Source organism: Haliaeetus leucocephalus, unplaced genomic scaffold (genome assembly GCF_000737465.1).
Source record: "Haliaeetus leucocephalus isolate CR32 unplaced genomic scaffold, Haliaeetus_leucocephalus-4.0 Scaffold228, whole genome shotgun sequence".
Classification (NCBI taxonomy): Eukaryota; Metazoa; Chordata; class Aves; order Accipitriformes; family Accipitridae; genus Haliaeetus; species Haliaeetus leucocephalus.
Window position 1 is genome coordinate 13415096 of NW_010972664.1, and position 17470 is coordinate 13432565.

Genomic DNA, 17470 nt, shown 5'->3' on the forward strand with positions numbered 1-17470 from the left:
CTCCTGCTTACAGAACAGGAACCACATAGGTGCCTTAGGGCTGCCTGATAAGTTCACAGAGGCCAATAAGGGATACTATGAACACTTCCCTCTGTTTCACAAAATGCAGGTGAGCAGTTCTGGGAGGCAAGCTTCCCCTTCATCATCCAGCTACAATGAGCTGTTGTAGCACAGCAGATGACCAAGCCCTTAACTAAAGAAAGAATTAAAAAAAAAACCCAACACCTAAAACCAGCAAAAGCCTCTCCAATGCTTGCTTCAGTTAAACTTTTTTGGCCTTTGCATATGTCTGCACCTCTGACCGCTGGTGCAGCTAAAATACATTTATGAAAAAGCAGAACAGAAAGGTGACATTTTTATCGGTGTCTGAAATTTGACTCTATGGAGATGCGGAGGAAATTAGTATCTCTTTAACTGAATCAGATTGTCTGCTGCTTTATATAGATGTAGCAGCAAAATGGCATGGGGTTTTCCTTTTTTTGCAGGTTCGTGAACTGGAAAACGAACTCGAGACTGAACTCCGTCGCAATTCAGATGCCCAAAAAGGAGCCCGCAAGTTTGAGAGGCGCATAAAAGAGCTGACTTATCAGGTATGCTGAGGACTCTAGTAACCACTAGGTCCCTGGAAATAAATGTGTTCTCCCAGTGTCATAAGTTGCCTCAGTGTTTCAGTGAAGGATGAAGGATGGCATTACCCAGAGCTTTCTGACTGTAGGAAGCTTTAGGGATAGGAGGAACATCTCCCTAGGGCTACCATCATCTCGCTTGACTCATTGTGACTAATGTTAGAAAGCCTCTCTTGCTGGGATTTGGACAGTTTTAGCACAGTATTAATATGGAGCAGGCTTAGATGACTATTCACACTGCAAGAGAAGACAAAGGCCAGCTGTCTCAGCTGTGCTGATGTTGCAAAAAAGAGCCAGAAGGATTCAGTTGACTCTAATGCATCACTCAGTGTAGTGTTACCCAGTCCCAGGATAACAGTCACCTATTGCTGAGCAGTGAGGTCTAGTTGCTGCTTGCCTTTTGAAACAGGTCTTCAGCACAGAGCACTGATCCTTTTGCTTTCAACAGCATTCTTAAGAAGATAATCCCATCCATCTGCTTTAGGAGATTATTTAGCCTCCTACCTGTTGTTTTACTCTGACTTTTGTATGCGGAGGCTGAAGGTTGTTTTCTTAGAATACAGTGCTCCAGCATAGGCAGACAGAATTAGCTCGTCCTTCTGCTTATGGACTGCGACAGCTTAAACCTGGCTCCTTTTAGCAGAAATGCCTCCAAACAAGATTTCTAAGTATGGAAACTACATATAGGTCTGTTTCACTCAACAATGACACACTGTGTAATGACAAGCACGCTCCTCATCCCTGAGCAAGGAACTCTGTGTATGTTTATGTGTATACTTCTGAAAGTGTGTGCACATATAGATGTATGTGTATATGTATATATATTTACATATATATAAATGGGGAGGCTACTCTGTTTTAGTCCTCAGCCTCCAGGCTTACATACATCTTCAATCAACCTATAGAAATTTTTCTCATCTATACACAGGGTGATCACAATATTGCTTGTTTGTTTTTTGAACTATATGTTTCTAAAATTATATATATGGCAGTCATACCTATTTCATTGTGGGAGATGCTTTAGGCCTTTTTACACTGGCAATCCAATTAATGGTGTTTTGATGCAGTCAGAAGAAGATAAGAAGAATCTGGCCAGGATGCAGGACCTGATTGACAAGCTACAATTAAAAGTGAAGAGCTACAAGCACCAAGCAGAGGAAGCTGTAAGTAACTATGTGGGACTTTTTACCTTTGAGAAATCTATTGTCCTAAACCCACAAAGCTTTTAGTACAAATACACATTTTTGTGTGTGTGTCAATATTTGCATTTATATTCATATAAAACCTGTATGTATAAATGTATTTATAATATAGATTAAAATATGTAGCATATGTGTTGATTGTATTTAAGAAAAGGTATTCAATTTTATCTTAAGACTGCAGTATAATTTGCAAGGGAAGGGGGGAAGGGAAGGAACAGGAAAGACTTTCCTCTTTGTCCCTCAGAAGGCATATTGAGAGCCTCCCAGTTCACTTAACATGTAGAATGCCACTGGAAACATCAACTCTATAAAACAACAATCTCAGTTCTCCAGGAGGCAAGTGGTTCCCATACAGCTGTTACCTAGTCATGCTGAGCACTTTCCATCCTGCTTGAAATGGAAAGCTTTGTTTCACGTGGACAGGAGGAAATCAGCTGCTCTGTTTTCTCTCGCCAGGAAGCCCAAGCCAATCTGTACCTTTCGAAGTACAGAAAACAGCAACATGATCTGGATGATGCTGAAGAAAGGGCTGAAATAGCTGAATCTCAAGTTAATAAGCTGAGGAGCAAGTCAAGAGATATTGGCATGAAAAAGGTACGGTTATACAGCATGGGGTAAATGTGACTGTTTAATACACAGTAGTGGATGCTGTGTATGCAGGAAGATCTGTTACATCTCTTAAAGTAGCATGGACTAGAAAAAATTCTTGTTTACTAAATTTTTTAGTTTCAGTCTGCCCTTTACATTAACATTAAGGCAAGCCTTTAGGACAGCAATCTGATGCTTAGGCAAAATGAATTCTCTGTCCTCTTGATGTTGTCATTTAACCTCTGTGCTCAGCAGCCAGAAGTTTCCAGACCTGGTGATTTGGGGTTTTGGTTTTTTGTTGGTTTTTTTTTTTTTTTTCCCAAGGAATATTAAAAAGCTCCATCTTTTTGTCCCTCTGATGATGTAGATTTCTATGTATGTAATACAGCCCAGGGATTACTGTACTAGCAGTTGCCAGATATTTTAACATTGCTCTTTCAAATGAACTTCTATTGATTTGAAGAGCTGGATAAAAAGAAAATATTACTGATTAGCCACTTAGGTGCTGGGAACTCATTAGTAATTAGAAATATATTTGTGGTGTTTTGCACTTGAGCAGAAAGGTAGTACAATAATATTGATGAAACTAAAAGGTGCCCAAGAACTTGGTCTGGAACTGAAAGCAAGCCTTTGCTTACATAACTTGCCCTGGTTTCCACAAGGCAAGCAAAGATTGGGGTTGTTATTTGTGGGAATGATAGTAAGACGAGCTGGGTCATTGCTTTATCTATTTATTTCATTTGCAAATGAAACATAAAATGCCATGCTTAATATCATAGAAGTTTTATGGGGGTGACAGCTCCTGAGTTAAGAAAGAGTTGGGAGGGGGGGAATTCTGTATAATTTTGGTTTTTTATCACACTTGATCCCAACACCCTCCTTTTCTCTTCTGTATCCACCATTCTGTGCAAGGAAACGCTCCAGTTTCTGCTTTCATATTGGACTAATAAAGTCACCTTTTACTGCTATAAATGACTGTAGCTCCACTGTCTAGAGCAGAGCTACATTAAAACTGCATGAGGATCTAGTCTCTCACACATTTATGTATGATGGAAGCAGTACTGTAACTGAAGCTTAAAAGAAGTTTTGCGGCTTTTAAAAGTAAAAAATTTCCACATATTTTTCTTTAAATTATTCCAGCCCTAAAAAAAAAAAAGAAAACCCATGTAAGTTCACAAAGCCATGGCATCAGACACTGAAATAGGTAAACCATAAGAGTAATTTATTTTTTTAAATACTGTTAAGAGTGCTGTTTATTCCCTGTATCTTACTTGTACCCTCTTTCTGCCTTAAATATGCAACAGCCATAGAAAAGTGGATGCCTTTTTTTATTAGTCAGATGCTAGTTTGCTAACACCTATTCCAGCTCTGGTTCATAGCAGAGTAGTGCACTGTCAAAAGATGAGCTCAACGGTACACGCAGAGGTGTCATCTCCACAAAAAGGGACTTGTGGCAGTAACGGCAGTAGCTGCCAGGAGACATGTTCAGGCAGCGAATGCTGTCCCAAAAGTGATGACCCATCTCCTTTGGGGAGAGAAAGGCACTGGAGAGACTACTTTAATCATGTAGCATTAGAAATACCTTGACTACTGCTACCAGCACCCATGTTCCTGGAAACTCTGGGAAGTGTGTGTGATTCAGAACACCACCATCTGTTGAAACAGAATTGTATAGAAGTCATCTGCTATCAAAGGGATATATACTCTAGCATGAGGACAAGAAACCTGTATTGTTAAAGTAAGATGGCAAAGGTTGGCTAGATCGGTGCTAGTCTATTTCAGATACAAACTGGTAATAGCAGGGAGGAGAAGCTTTTGTCATTTGCTTGTGAACTTACTCTAAAACCTCCCCAACACCAACACAACATTTTTAATAGTTGTATACTATCTCAATTGCATTTCAGGTTCATGAAGAGGAATAAGTACAGCTGAAGCTGACAGATATGAGAAGATGCTTGATATAATCAGGCACAACTGAAAGCAGATGTAGAAAAAAATAAGCACTTACAGAAATAAACATCAAGTGAAAATCCAAAGAGACTGTATAGTGTATTCCATTCATTTCTTTTTTCTTTTTGCCAAGCCTCAGGGATCAATAAAAGATTACATCTTGCCAACAGCCCGCTTCATTATATTGGAACAAATCCTAATTGGCAGATCTCTGACAAAATCAAAACCAAGGGCAAATCCAGTCATGCTTCACAGTCTCATGTATTTCATGTGCAGATTGTTAAAGCAGCACAGATTAAACCTGTGCAGGGAGACAGCCCTTAAAGCTGGGATAACCCAGCTTCCATCTGTCCTGCCAGTCAGTCTGTATGAGTTTTGTAGGAAAGCAGAAAGTAAACTTTTTCATATCAACAGCCAGTTCAGAAGCTTCCACTACTACAAGCCAAAAGACTTTTGCTGCAGGAGAGACATAGGAGATGCTGTGGAGGGACATGTCCCATCAGGACTGCCTGTGGCTCAGAAATAGGGTGTTCTCTTAGATCTTTTCCACTTTTAAACAGGGAAGTTGTCTTTGCTTGAAATTAAAATTCTAAATTAAGTGCAAGACAGTAAGCCTCCTCTTTCCCTCATACTGAAAAAAAAAAAAAAAAAATCCCTCAAAACTGAATCTTCTGTGGAAACTTCTTCATTGTCCCTTTAGGACATCCAAGTTCCAATTTTTCATGCCGACTCCTCACATACAAGTGTCAATTGACTTTTTTTTTTTTTCTTCCCCCTACCAGTTCAGTTGTTTGTTACTGTTGCTCAGACAATCACATTTCCATGTGGCTCTTAGTATAACTCAATGGGGAAGGTGAAGGAACTCTTTGTTCTTTTCAGCAGCAATCTCAGTAGCATCTGTGTGTGCAGAGAGGGATTTTCTTCTGGTATGTCAAGGTGCTCATATGATTTCTTTTCTTCTTCTGCATTTCTAGTCAAAACAAAAATGTTTGTAAGAACTACTGATTTGTAAAATTAATCCTCTAGTGGGAATAGAACAAGACACGCACTATAAAGATAAGTCAGTATTTTCCATTTTAACATTAGCTGAGTAAAATACACATCCACATAACAGTGCAGAAACATTCCTGTTTCTTCCATCTAGTCCTCCATCAATGTAACCAAAGCTGAGTTAACCTGTAAACTGTTCCACTTCCTCTGATTATGATATGGTAAAAGTCTCAACAGGTCCCAAGATAAATGAATCTTGCTTAAATTCTCTAAATTAAGCAGCTGCATATCAAAAGTATGTTATCATCTCTAAAGCATGTTAGAATTAAAATTGACTAGTAAGAAGCACACAAGTGAATCTTTAAGTGAGAGAAAAATGAAAAAAGACTGAGACTCAATCATTTTAGAGTTTCTTTCTGGTGTGTTCTTGTCAAACCTCACAGTAACCATTGTAAAATGTCTCCTGAAGCTTACCAAATTCAGGCTGTGACAAAATCTTAAGGCCCAGGGAGTTTGAAGTTATATCTCTCCATGGATATGCCCATGGATATTTCTGTCAGACACAGAAAGATGTACCCTAAGGACTAAGAGCTGAAGTTCTTTTTTTTTAAGGATACTCACCACAAATGCAGAGGAAGGAGACAGAATATTCTAAGAGAGCCAGCCTATTACAAATGCACGAGAATAAAATGCATTCACTAGAAGATGCTGTACTCCAGTAAATGGGAGAGATGTGTAGAGAGATGAGATCAGGGATCATATGGTCAAAACAGTCTCCTAAACAAAGCAATTAGTATAATTTTTCACACTGAAGTTTTGGTGAGCTTTGCCATTGGATATAATTGAAATAGTAATTTGGGCCCTAATGAAGACTAGGTATGTGTATTGCTTGACAGACTTCATGCTTTGGTTTGGGTTTTTTTTGGTCTTAAACACAAACGAGGAAAATTAACCAGTTTGTTTTTAAAGCAAGTTATCAGAAAGTATTTGTGAAGGGTAACCAACTTTTTCATCTTTGTGTAGGGCACAGGAGAGCATCTGGTCAAGAGAAGGGCATGTTAACATTGTTACAACCAAAATACTATTGCATAGAGGTACTAAGGAGGGCCTTCTGGACATAGAAAATAGCAAGAACAAGGACAATTTACTTATGCTGAGACTTACCATGCTACATTTTCCTTCATTGTACATTTAACCCATGAAAAGCAAATTTATGTTTTGGTTAAACATTCAAGGTCTGGATTTAAGCTTAATAGTGCCTTTAAAAATAAATTTCCTAGTGATTGTACATACCTTGAACCAGAGCAAGAAACAGCCTCCTGCTCCCACTACTGCAGCGATCACTCCTAGCACAATTTTCCCAGTATTACCTGCATTTTCTTTAAAAATACAAATTCCAAAAAGTTTAACAGAAGTGCTTTATATCACAAATTAATGTTCACTACTGTTCAATAAGTATATCAAAGCTATTTTTTTTCTCTTATTTATAATCTAAAAGCTATGATTTAGGGAGAATGACTCAGGTTTTTCTTAATGCTACTAATACATGAATGTTCAAGTTACTTGACCCATACTATAAGACTTTGAAGTGATACTTTAATGACTTAAGTGTCAATAGCTAAAAGCAGATTATTTTACTTAATTGTGCTGATACAAAATTCCACGTGTGCTCATGTAATATGATTTGACAACTTCTTAATACAAGTCCCATTTAAAAACAATCAAGTGCCCAGTATGGTAAACGCTGCCCCCAGGTACAGTGCTTGGTGCCATTAACGGTGCTGCTGACTTCCAGTAGAACAACTCCATAAGTGTTATCTGGCCCGGACCATAGATTTCATGATTTCTGTTACAAAACCTTTGCAACTTTCACCTAACATTTCCCAACTTCATGATGCAACCATATAATCCAGGTGGGCACAAGAAGCAGCAGATCCTGAGGTGGGTTTTAACAACAGTTTCCACAGGAGATAAGAGCCCGTCTAGCAGAAACCTCTGCATGGCACCAAGCATCTCGTTACTCCAGCCAATCTCAATGTGAGAACACTCAGACCAGGAGGACTCATTCCTTTAAGTACAGTTATTCTACTTCAGGATTCCTTTCCACTGCTGCACCTCGTCCAAAGAATTTCAAAAATTCTACACGCCTCTGGGAACAACCTATGGATGTCTGGCAAACAGTTCAAAAATGAGAACTTGCCAAAACAGAGCATTTAATCTAGTCATTACCTTTAGCTTGGCTCTGTCCCCACATGTAGACCTATGGTTACATCTTGTCAGTTCCTTTGGTAGAGCAGCTTTAAGCTGTGACCTTTCTTTACGCTGGAGAAGGCCTCTGAAATGATTGCAAATTCATCTCACTTTTCCCCTTAAAAGTCTCCTTTTCAGTGTCACTTGGAAATCTTTCTGATGGTTGAGCAGCTGCTGTGCTATGACCACTATCCAACATACTGATCTAGCTCATTCCCTTATGCCCTGCTGTCTCTATCTGCTTATCTGCTTTCAGCCTGTGCTGCCACAAAGATGCTAATGTCTCTGGTAAGTATCATCTCTGTTCTGTATAATGTATTTCTGGTCCACGAGTAGGAAAATTCTGTGAGCGGCACAGTAATTTAGCCACTAAAGAGGCAATTTGTATCACCTATGGCTACTGTAAGATCCATCTGCAGAGAGTAGCTAGAGAAAGGCATTTGTAGAAGCTGATCCAGATCACATTTGGACTGAACAGGTGCGTGTGTCTCCAGTAAGTGTACAGGGAGACTGATGGACTTGTGCACATAAATTAGGACCATCAGTTAAGTGTGTAACTCCTTGGAGGTGTTCAATACTCTCCACTTCAGAGGCACAATATTAGGTTTACAGGATAAGGAAGATCATGCTGGAATTTGAGCTGCAAGGAAGTGTGTTTATCTGACTTAACTGTTTTCTTTAATCTAAATCTCCTCCTTCAGGTTGCATATAGGTTGTTATTTAAAATAACACTACATCAAGATTTCAGACTGAAATTAAGCTATCATGGGGGAGGGTGGAGAAAGGAAGACAACAATATGCAGTTGTTATCACTTATTCTAGCCCCATTTCTGCTATGTTGCCCCTGATTTTTATGTCCTACTGGCTGTTTCAAGTTCTCTTCTTAAAAAAAAAAAAAGAAAATTAGGTGTCCTATATTAGTTCTCAGTCTTTTAGGTGATTGTATTTAATTGTATATAATGCCTATGTGATACTGTTTGAATGGGGTTTTTTCTCCTCTCTTTGGACTGAGATTTAAGGAGGCTGCATCCCAAACAGCATACTATTTTGAACAAATCTGTAGTTTGTTTGCACAATAATTGTAGAAAGGTGGTATAAATTTTTTTAACCTCCGGTAAGAGTTTTCAATAGATGGAAAAGTTAATCAGTAAGCCTCCTTGAAACTGGAGACAATGAAATGACTGTAACTAAGAGTTCAGAGCTGGAAATTTACTACAGTTCATAAAAACGCAGGCATGCATATAAACATATATCCCCAGGTCTAAAAAAGACCTGCTGTGTAGAATTAAGGCTTTGAAAATAACAACTGTGTGTCTTATCTTCTGCAAGCAAATTTATACCACATCTTTGGGCTTCTCTTCATCTCCATGCTACATTTAAAGACCATATTTGCTGTTAGCGGAGCATTTAGGACATGATTTAGAGAGTTTCCCTGTACCCTTAGCTCCGGGGGCAGTCAGTGGCAACTGAGGGCAGCCACCAATTTTGAGACCTTTGCCACAACAAGCTGCAAATTGAAAGAAAGAAAATTCAAGTCTTCAAATAAATACATCTTAGGTAACTTTTTTTTCTTGGGACAAAAATAACAAAATATCTCTTCTACCCACCTGTACTAATTATAGAAGGTGATTTTTCTCAATATTTTACAGATTTCTGATTGACCCTTTGGCCCTGTGTTCCCCTCACTGGTCCCCATCCTCCAAAATGGAAAGAGCAGCAACTTACCAACTTGCAAAGTTGTCACAGTAAGTTTTGTGTAGTGAGGTGTTGAAATGTTACACAGATATTCTCCACTGTCATTTGCAGTAAGATCACGCAACATCAGTGAAAAATCATTTTGGTTAATCTGGACTCGAGGCTGGTAAGAGTGAGATGTACCATTGAAGGAGGCCAGGACTGAAATCACTGCATTTCTGTTGAAGGTCCAGACAACTCTGAAACCTTCAGTGTTTGCAGTGTTATTGCTGTATTCACAAGGAATTGCAGTGCTACTTCCTTCCATGTTAGACAGTTGGTCTGAAACAGATAATTGAAGAAATACTGTGAAGGTTATTTAGACATTTTCTGATTTTTTTTCTGAAGTCCAATAATACTGTGGACAAATATAAAAACATATTTCACTATTTGGATATATTCAAACATCACAGTATGCTTCTAGAAGCATCTGAAGAATTTAAAAGCAAACCTATCTTACATTAAAAAAAATAAAAACATCTACTTGGTATTAGCCATACTTATGAAAATTTTGTTTTCATTTGCCTATTTCTCCTCTAACTGGGGGGGCTCATTAATAAAAGTAATTCAGCCTAGTCTAAGTTACTGTGTAAAGCAGCATGAAATTCCACATGTTGGGAACAGAGAGAAAATGCAACGAATCAGATACCTGCACATTTAAAGCAAAAGGGTAAAACTGTTACAACATAATTTAATTAAAAGAAGAAAAGACTGTATTTAGTTAGAAATAACTTTCAGCTACGGTGGACTTAAGTACTTTACCTGTCTGTGTGGAACACTTACAATTAGTGAATAGCTTTTAAAAAAAAAAAAAGGAAGGGGAAGGAGAGAGCAGGTAAGTTGAACTAATAGCTAATGTATAAAATACTAATATAAGACAAATTAATATCATAGCACAACTATCAATTTGACAGCAGGGATTTGCTGAGAGGAAGGAAAATCAGAGGAGGCTGTGGTGGCTGGCAGTCTGCTGGAGGGGAAACTAATACATTATTTTGACATGGTACTACCATGCTTGGTTTTTGTGGGGGGGGCTGAATGAACAGAGGTGTGGGGCTGTAAACCATGAGGACAAAACAAAACAAAACTGTATCCCACACTGCTATTACATAAGGAAAAGAAAATCATATATTTTCAAAATGTTGCAGTGAGAGGATAGATGGATGCAGAGAAATTCAAATAAGTGTAATGAAATGTACCTTTTTCTCTTGTGGATCGGAAGGATAGATTAACAAAATAGACACTTATAGTGCATTTGTTACCTACAATGACGCCATACTTGAAACCTTCCATATTGTAAGCTATTGTATGTAAATTAAAAACTGCACTCTACTTCTGAAGCATATGCAGTGGATTAGGAACTGAAAGTGTCTGGCTGCATTTCAGCGGGCCATCAGGGCCCACAAGTTCACTAAGGTTTCCATGTATTTTGTCCAAGTTCATTCTTCTCTTGATAGAGTGTGAAGTTTGATTATTAGGCACCTCTTGAAATGTGAAACTGATATGGAAGAAATCTTCAGAGTAAAGCTAACTTACAAAGTGTATGCTATCCCCTCTCATCCCTACTTCTTGGACATATGCTGCCTTGTAATTGTAACAGACAAGTTTCAACGAGGAAGGTGCATCCTGTTGCACCATCCCATATCCATGTTGCCCCACTGCAGAAATACTGTATTTAATTTGGCTCTGAAACCAGCTGTTACATTCAGTAACGATGCAGGAAGAGAATTCCATTCATTCCTACCTCGCATCCTCCATTCAGCAGCCCACTCTTCATGAGGGAGATGAATATGACAGTAGTAAGGATCAGCTGTGTTTATAATGTTCTGATCACTTCTAAGAGAATAGAGAACTCCATCCCTGGTTTCCTCCTGATATGTTTCTTGGATGGATGTATTGCCTTGTACCCAAGATATACGTGGTGCTGGGTAAGCGAGAAAGGCGTAGCACTTCAGCATCCTTTCTGTGTCTGTCTTTTGGTATTCCAGTGCATAATAAGAGGAAACTGTAAATTAAAAATATATATATAAAAAAAATTAAAAATCAATCCTAATACTTTCAAAATCCTTTTTAACTTGAAGTGATTGGTCTTTTGAAATAACATTGGGGAGCATAAACACAACTGAGAACAAAATTTAATCTGTGTTTGATGTGAGAAGAAAGCATAGCACTATTTACTGTCAATGCCAGGGTCAGTACTGTTCTGAGAAGCCAAACAGTGTTTTAAAACTCAAGTATACTACCTAATTACCCCTTAGAAATCACAGTGCAGTAGGTTATGAGAACAAGTCCTGCACTGTAATTTTTCAACTCATGCTACAACATTTCATCAGAGAGAATGAATTGCTTGATAAAACCATCAGGCTCAAAAGGTGCTCTATGAGGTTGGAGGATTTTGAGTCCATGTGAGAAATAACACAAGAAAATCTGTTGGTGTAATCCCATTTCCACTGGCGCAACCCAAGCAGTTCTGATGTCTTACTGACCTCTTACATGCAGCATGACTTCCACTTCTGTTTTAGTTTGCCTTGTTCCCACATAGCAATTATAAGGGCCCTCATCAGTCAAGGTCAGGTTACTAAGTTTCAAGGAGGCGTTTCCACTAGGAATTTTCTCGTGGAAAAGGTGTGTTCTGTGTCTGTAATATGAGTCTTGCCTTTCCAGCTGATCCCTCTGGTAGTAGTAGCTGTGCACGTTTTTTTCCCCTTTCTTCCAATAAATTACTTCATCATTTCCAGCTGGGAAAGGACAAGGGAGGATGCAATCCTTGGAAAACAGCCCCATTACTGTTTCCTGTTCTGTAAAACCTAAAGCCCGTAAGTACAAACAAATAAGTTAAATTTAGTCTACAAGCATATATCTGCCCCTCCTTATCCCTGACAAAAAATGCTGTGGCAGGCAGCACATTCTTACCAAGCATGCCAACGGCTCTTTCACAGCTTTCTGGGGCATCTCTCTGGGACAGCAAGGGTCTTCATTCAGTTTAATCATACTATAATGCAGAGCTCTAGTCTTTGAACTTACAATCAGTTTAAGCAGATATCCTGAGTAAGCACCTACATATTCAAATCAGTACACCGCCACCTTACCACCCGAGCTTCGAATGCGTTTCCAAAAGCACACCTTCAACCTCAAAACCTTTTGAGCTGCAGCTTGCTACTCGCTCAAACATTCATAGTCCCGTGTTGCAATGACTCAGGTTACCAATAACCTCACATAGTGCCAAGCAGTTGTACCGTCACAGGAAAAAAGGACATGATGGTGCAACTGACAGGAAGGACAGAACTTCTGGAAACACCTTCACTACTACAGACAGCATCAGGGAACTCTGTCCCAGCCCCCAGAGGTAATTAAGGTGTGGATTCCTCAAAATTAATTCACACAAGTGGCAGCATCTAATTCCTGTTAACATTTAATTTAGGCCTTTCTGGCATAAAAGAACAATTTTAAATTGATCTTTTTAAAGAACTGACTGCAATAATTCAGCATTGTCGTATGGACCTTCTTGGCCAAGGCCAGACAACCTGTTAGGCTGGTAGTGAGCATCCGGCTGCAGCTGTCCTCTGGGAAATTTTTATGCCCTCTCCAGCTTATCTGGCAGGGCAATCCGAATGACTTTTCCTCAGTCTCCTCAGTGCAAAGTCAACCAATGTACTTCAAACCATTTTCAGTATGAACTGACAACTACTGCCTGCTGAGCAGTCACACGACGTGCTCCAGCAGCCAAGCCGTGGGCAGAAACGCTGGCAGGTAACCATTTAGGTGCTCAGTGTGCTCAATGGCCATGGCCATCTGTGCAGCCATCTTCCAAACAGACATCTTTTGCTTCAGAAGTGTTTTACATTACCCCAAATTGATTCTTTACCATTAATAAACAGTGTTTGAATTAATTCATTCCCCCCTATTAAAAAAATGAGTAATAATTGTCATCTTTATTGTTTTTCATAAAAAATAGAGCTAAAACCTACCCCAAAGTGTAGCACCTATGCAAAATAAATAGATGAGAAGAGATGGTATTTTCTGTCCCTTCATGTCTTCTTTGGTTCATGGTAGACTCATGTCAAACTGACAACATAAAAGGAGGGGAGAAAACCTGTTTAAATGCAGGTAAAATACGGACTCTAATTAAATAATTTCCTTTGTACAATTTATTCAGGACTGTAGGCTTTTGTATGATGTTTTTTGTTCGCACAGCCTTGGCCCAGATTTTTGGCCTGTAATGCTATATATTTCATAACAGTTGAGGTCCTCTCATTACATATAATCCCTTGCAGATTGATACTTGCTGTTCATTTTTAATAAATAGAAAGTGTTTACTCATAGTATTCTTACAGGGCTAGAGAACATTAATCTTAATCATTCATGAACAGGCCACTAAGGAAAAACAGCCAAGTACAATTTCATGTGCTTAGCTTTGGATCTTCCCAGCATAGTGTGCTGAGAAAAATGTTTGTTGGTCTGTAGAAATACCTGAGGAGTGTAGGCTCTGGCCAGTCTTCTTTTCAGAAGGTCTAGGGTCTTACAGGCATATGTATGCTGATAGTTAGAGTCACACTGCAAAGTACTGAAGAAACATGCTTTTCCTGTTTGTTACAGGCCTAAATGGCACAACCAAGAAATCAAGCCCTAAGGCTTTGTAGTGAAATATCAATACGAAATTATACAGACAGCACACAACTAGAATTAAGATCACTGTAGTCACATCAGTTACTGATGCTCTAGTTTTCAGGAGACTTATTTCCTACTGAACCACCACAGGCTCAGCCAGGGTTTCTGAGAGCAAGGCAAGGCACTGAAGTGCATCTTCCAAGACATACTGAACAGCTGAGGTAGTGGCAGGGGCAACACTGCACTTGCTTTGGCCACTATAGGAAATGAACATCAAAAGGCACGTGCTTTCTCTCTCTTCTGTTAGTCAGTAACCAAACCACAGGTCCGACCTACGTCATCTCTGAACTCTGCATTCAATATGAACCCTGACCAGAGCACTCCCCTAGCATACAGGCATCGGGATCAATCTCTGCTGAGTGAACTTTCCTCTGTGACCCACTTTGAGAACAGCTATGCATATTGCAATATTCTCCTAATCCTGTAAAACAAAAGTTATTTATTCCTTAGTAAAAAGGATTCTGATTAATTCCTTTTCAAGGTAACTTAACAACAGCACATTGTGGTGGAAAAACACTTAACTGCAAGGTTCAAGCAAACAACTTGAACTTCACTTGCAGACTTAACTGCAAGGTTCAAGCAAATGATTTAATTGAACTTCACTTACAAACATAACATGCCACTATTGCAGGTTTTACAGATACAATGGAGGAATGCACTATTGCAATTTTAAAAGCAACAGTAGTACACTATTACGACCACAAGCGATTCACAGACAACCACAAGCACACACGCGTTTACAAACTTAAAGCATAAACAATATTCACTTACCCCTCCAGGTAAGGGCTCTCACTCCCAGGGAAGCTGCCTCGACCAGCATCCTAATCAAGCAAGGGAAGAGTCTCCTTCACAAGCCAACTGTATAGTTGGCTAAATGACTCCCCAGTTTCCAATCTGAATCTTAGGGGTTTTATCCCCTGACTTGTGGAACGGTGTGTATGACTATGTCTGAGTGGATTGTGACATATGCCTGAGTGGATTATGCAGATCTGAGTGGAGTTTCCTCTTATCTTTCTTTTGCTGGTCTGTGATTGCTTGAATACACAAGGTGGTGGTTCAAAACTGAAGCTGAAACCCTCCAGCTTTTTTTTTTTTTACCTTGCTACCAGTTACCTCAGGCAACTGAATAGTGGTTGGATTGAGACTCAGGGCATACTATTTGTTACGGGATTTCAAGGCTCAGTTCAGGTTTTGGTTCTTTGAAAGGTGCAGCCACTGCTCTGTTTAGTTTAGGGTTTATCAGCCAACCCAGGGCTAAGCTGTCTACACAGCTCCCCATGAGTTGTCTCTGCAGAGAGACAGAGCCTCAAGGCAATCCAAGGCTGGGTCGCTCTTGTAACCCCCCATGAGTCACCTGTGTGCACTAGATATGGTGAAACTTGTTTGTGAACTACAAGCCGGACAATCCATACACACATTTCAAGCGCATGCACACTTATGAGGACTGGAAATGCTTGAGGATTTCAAGTTTTACCAACAAGCAAACAAGAAAAACAAATGTGTAAAGTTCTAAAAAGTCCATGTTAACCACATACTGCTAAAATCTCGTACTAGCCACAATGATACTAGCTTTCCAGAATTTCCCTACTGAATCTTCAGAAGGCATTTTCCGCAGTAGAAAAGAGAATTAATTCTCCGCCTCCCCCCAATGAAACTCTTACGACTTAAATGCTAACTCCATACTTCAGTTGTTGAGAAGTACTCCCAAAGGAAGAAGGTTCCCACACTCTAAACATTAAAAATTGTCTGAGGAAGTAGACCAAAAATATTATGGTTTACCTCAATATAGACATACCACATTCCCCATTTCCCCCACCTCATACACTTATAACACCATAGAGCTGTTATTAGAATGTTGGGGGTTTTTTTACCTCTTCTGATTTCATAAGTAGCCAAAAAATTCAGACTCTTGTTGTTTCAGGTGTTTCTTGCAGGCAAGGTTTATATATATAAAAAAAAAAAAATGCTTATACAGCTCTCCTGAAGCCGTGGAACTTTGCCTCTTTCCTGCTCCTTTCACAGCCACACCTACACATACCAGAACTCAAGTATTTAATGTGCAAGTCCACTCATGTCCCATAAATTAAAGCAGTTGTTTATGTAGCATGGACCACGTTTCTATACGTGTGAAGCTTCCACACCTTTTGCATTCACTTCTCCCTCTTTGGGCTTAAAAAGCTTTTTCTCTTAACCATTTATTTTGCCTGGCTTTGTTGAACAAACTCTTCAGTGATAACTCCTGCAAGCTGTAACTGAGTAACAGAAGAAATCAGTTATCGTCAGAAATGCAATTTCTACAGCACTGGTGATGCCACTTGGGGATTGTGCTCAGGCATTAAGAGAGCATGAGTACCGCAGCTGCAGTAGAGACCGACAATTCTCTTACTAAGGCAGAGCATAGGAACTTGACACAGGGAGCAAGGTAAACTCTGTACTGGCACAGGACAAAAAGAACATAAGATACAAATTATCACAACACTCTTCTCAGAAAGTTGGTAATCTGAAACAAGAACAGCAGGTGCCTTGGGCTGTCTGCTAGGTTAGGTAATTATTTTCTAACAATATTTAACTAGTACTTCATTTTCATTGGACAATTCAAGCCTCGTGTGTGCTATTTGGTTTCCAGTAGAAGAAACTTATAGAACGACTCAAGCATTTTAGGGAAGAGGGCTTACAAAAAAAACAAACAAAATGCAGGAAGAAGTGAAGGGAAGCGGCGTCCGTCCTCAAAGACCCCAGCTGGTGTTAGCAGTACGCAGGTGAGGTGTGCCTCCTGCATTCCTGGGAGAACCAGCTTTCCCACCCTCTCTCTTCCCCACCACCGCACAGCAGTTCCAGCTGGCAATTGCAGCTGACCTCCAGCTACAGCTCCTCTGCTCGCAGGACTTACTTTTTCATACATCCACCTGTAAAGTACCGCACCTCAGGCCACGAGCTTTTCTATCAGCAGGTACAGTTGCTGCCTTCTCTCAGCCTGCACGGTGTAGCACGTTCACAGCTTAGTACTAGGTTAGTGTTTAACTGAGGAAAGGCGCACGCACAGCCCAAGATCGAGCCACCCGCCAGGCAGAGGAGAGCAGCAAAGCTTTAAGAAATACAGCTCGCGCGTGTTGAAGGGTGACTGCGGGCCGCGCCCCACACCGTGAGGCCTTTTCCGCTGCAAGCATTGTGGAAAGATCCGCTGCTGCCCGCCCATGCTTAGCCCGAGGGCACAATGACAGCGCCATCTTCTCGCCCGCGCCGCGGCCTCTCGTCTCCATGGTTACTAAGCGGAAGTGACGAATCCCGATGCTTTACAAGCCCTCCCCCTCCGCCGCGGAGAGTAGTATGGAGAGCCGGAGTGGGGCGGTCCCTGTCGCTGTCACGCCGCTCTGGAGCTGTGATTGGATGCTGAACCCGGCATGCCTCGTCGCCATTGGTGGTTCGCGCCGGAGAGGCGCGGCTTCTCGGCTCCCCGGGCTC

At 40.2% G+C, this 17470-nt stretch overlaps 2 protein-coding genes across 3 annotated transcripts in view; one reads left to right on the forward strand and one right to left on the reverse strand.

Moving 5' to 3' along the window:
- The window catches only part of MYH15 (myosin, heavy chain 15), a 46067-nt gene extending 41619 nt beyond the window's left edge, over positions 1-4448 (forward strand). For both annotated transcript variants that reach the window (XM_010567309.1, XM_010567310.1), the window contains 4 exons: positions 486-590; positions 1694-1789; positions 2285-2422; positions 4321-4448. In XM_010567309.1, coding sequence (XP_010565611.1) covers positions 486-590; positions 1694-1789; positions 2285-2422; positions 4321-4338 — 357 coding nt within the window. In that variant the 3' untranslated portion in view covers positions 4339-4448. The remainder of the gene's footprint in view (positions 1-485; positions 591-1693; positions 1790-2284; positions 2423-4320) is intronic.
- A 4534-nt stretch (positions 4449-8982) lies between these two features.
- On the reverse strand, positions 8983-12124 carry HHLA2 (HERV-H LTR-associating 2). The gene is made up of 3 exons (XM_010567662.1): positions 11827-12124; positions 9332-9622; positions 8983-9113 (listed from the first exon to the last, which is right to left on the reverse strand). The coding sequence occupies exons 1-3, from the start codon at positions 12122-12124 to the stop codon at positions 8983-8985; spliced, it is 720 nt and encodes a 239-aa protein (XP_010565964.1).
- Positions 12125-17470: the final 5346 nt, after the last annotated feature.

What these genes read in the sequence shown, in the direction of transcription:
- HHLA2 (XM_010567662.1), bottom strand. Translation starts at nt 12,124, where the DNA reads ATGGGGCTGTTTTCCAAGGATTGCATCCTCCCTTGTCCTTTCCCAGCT. An exon ending in AGTCATGCTGCATGTAAGAG is followed by an intron (nt 9,623 to 11,826) that starts GTCAGTAAGACA and finishes TATCTGTTTCAG; the next exon opens with ACCAACTGTCTAACATGGAA. An exon ending in TGTGACAACTTTGCAAGTTG is followed by an intron (nt 9,114 to 9,331) that starts GTAAGTTGCTGC and finishes TTCAATTTGCAG; the next exon opens with CTTGTTGTGGCAAAGGTCTC.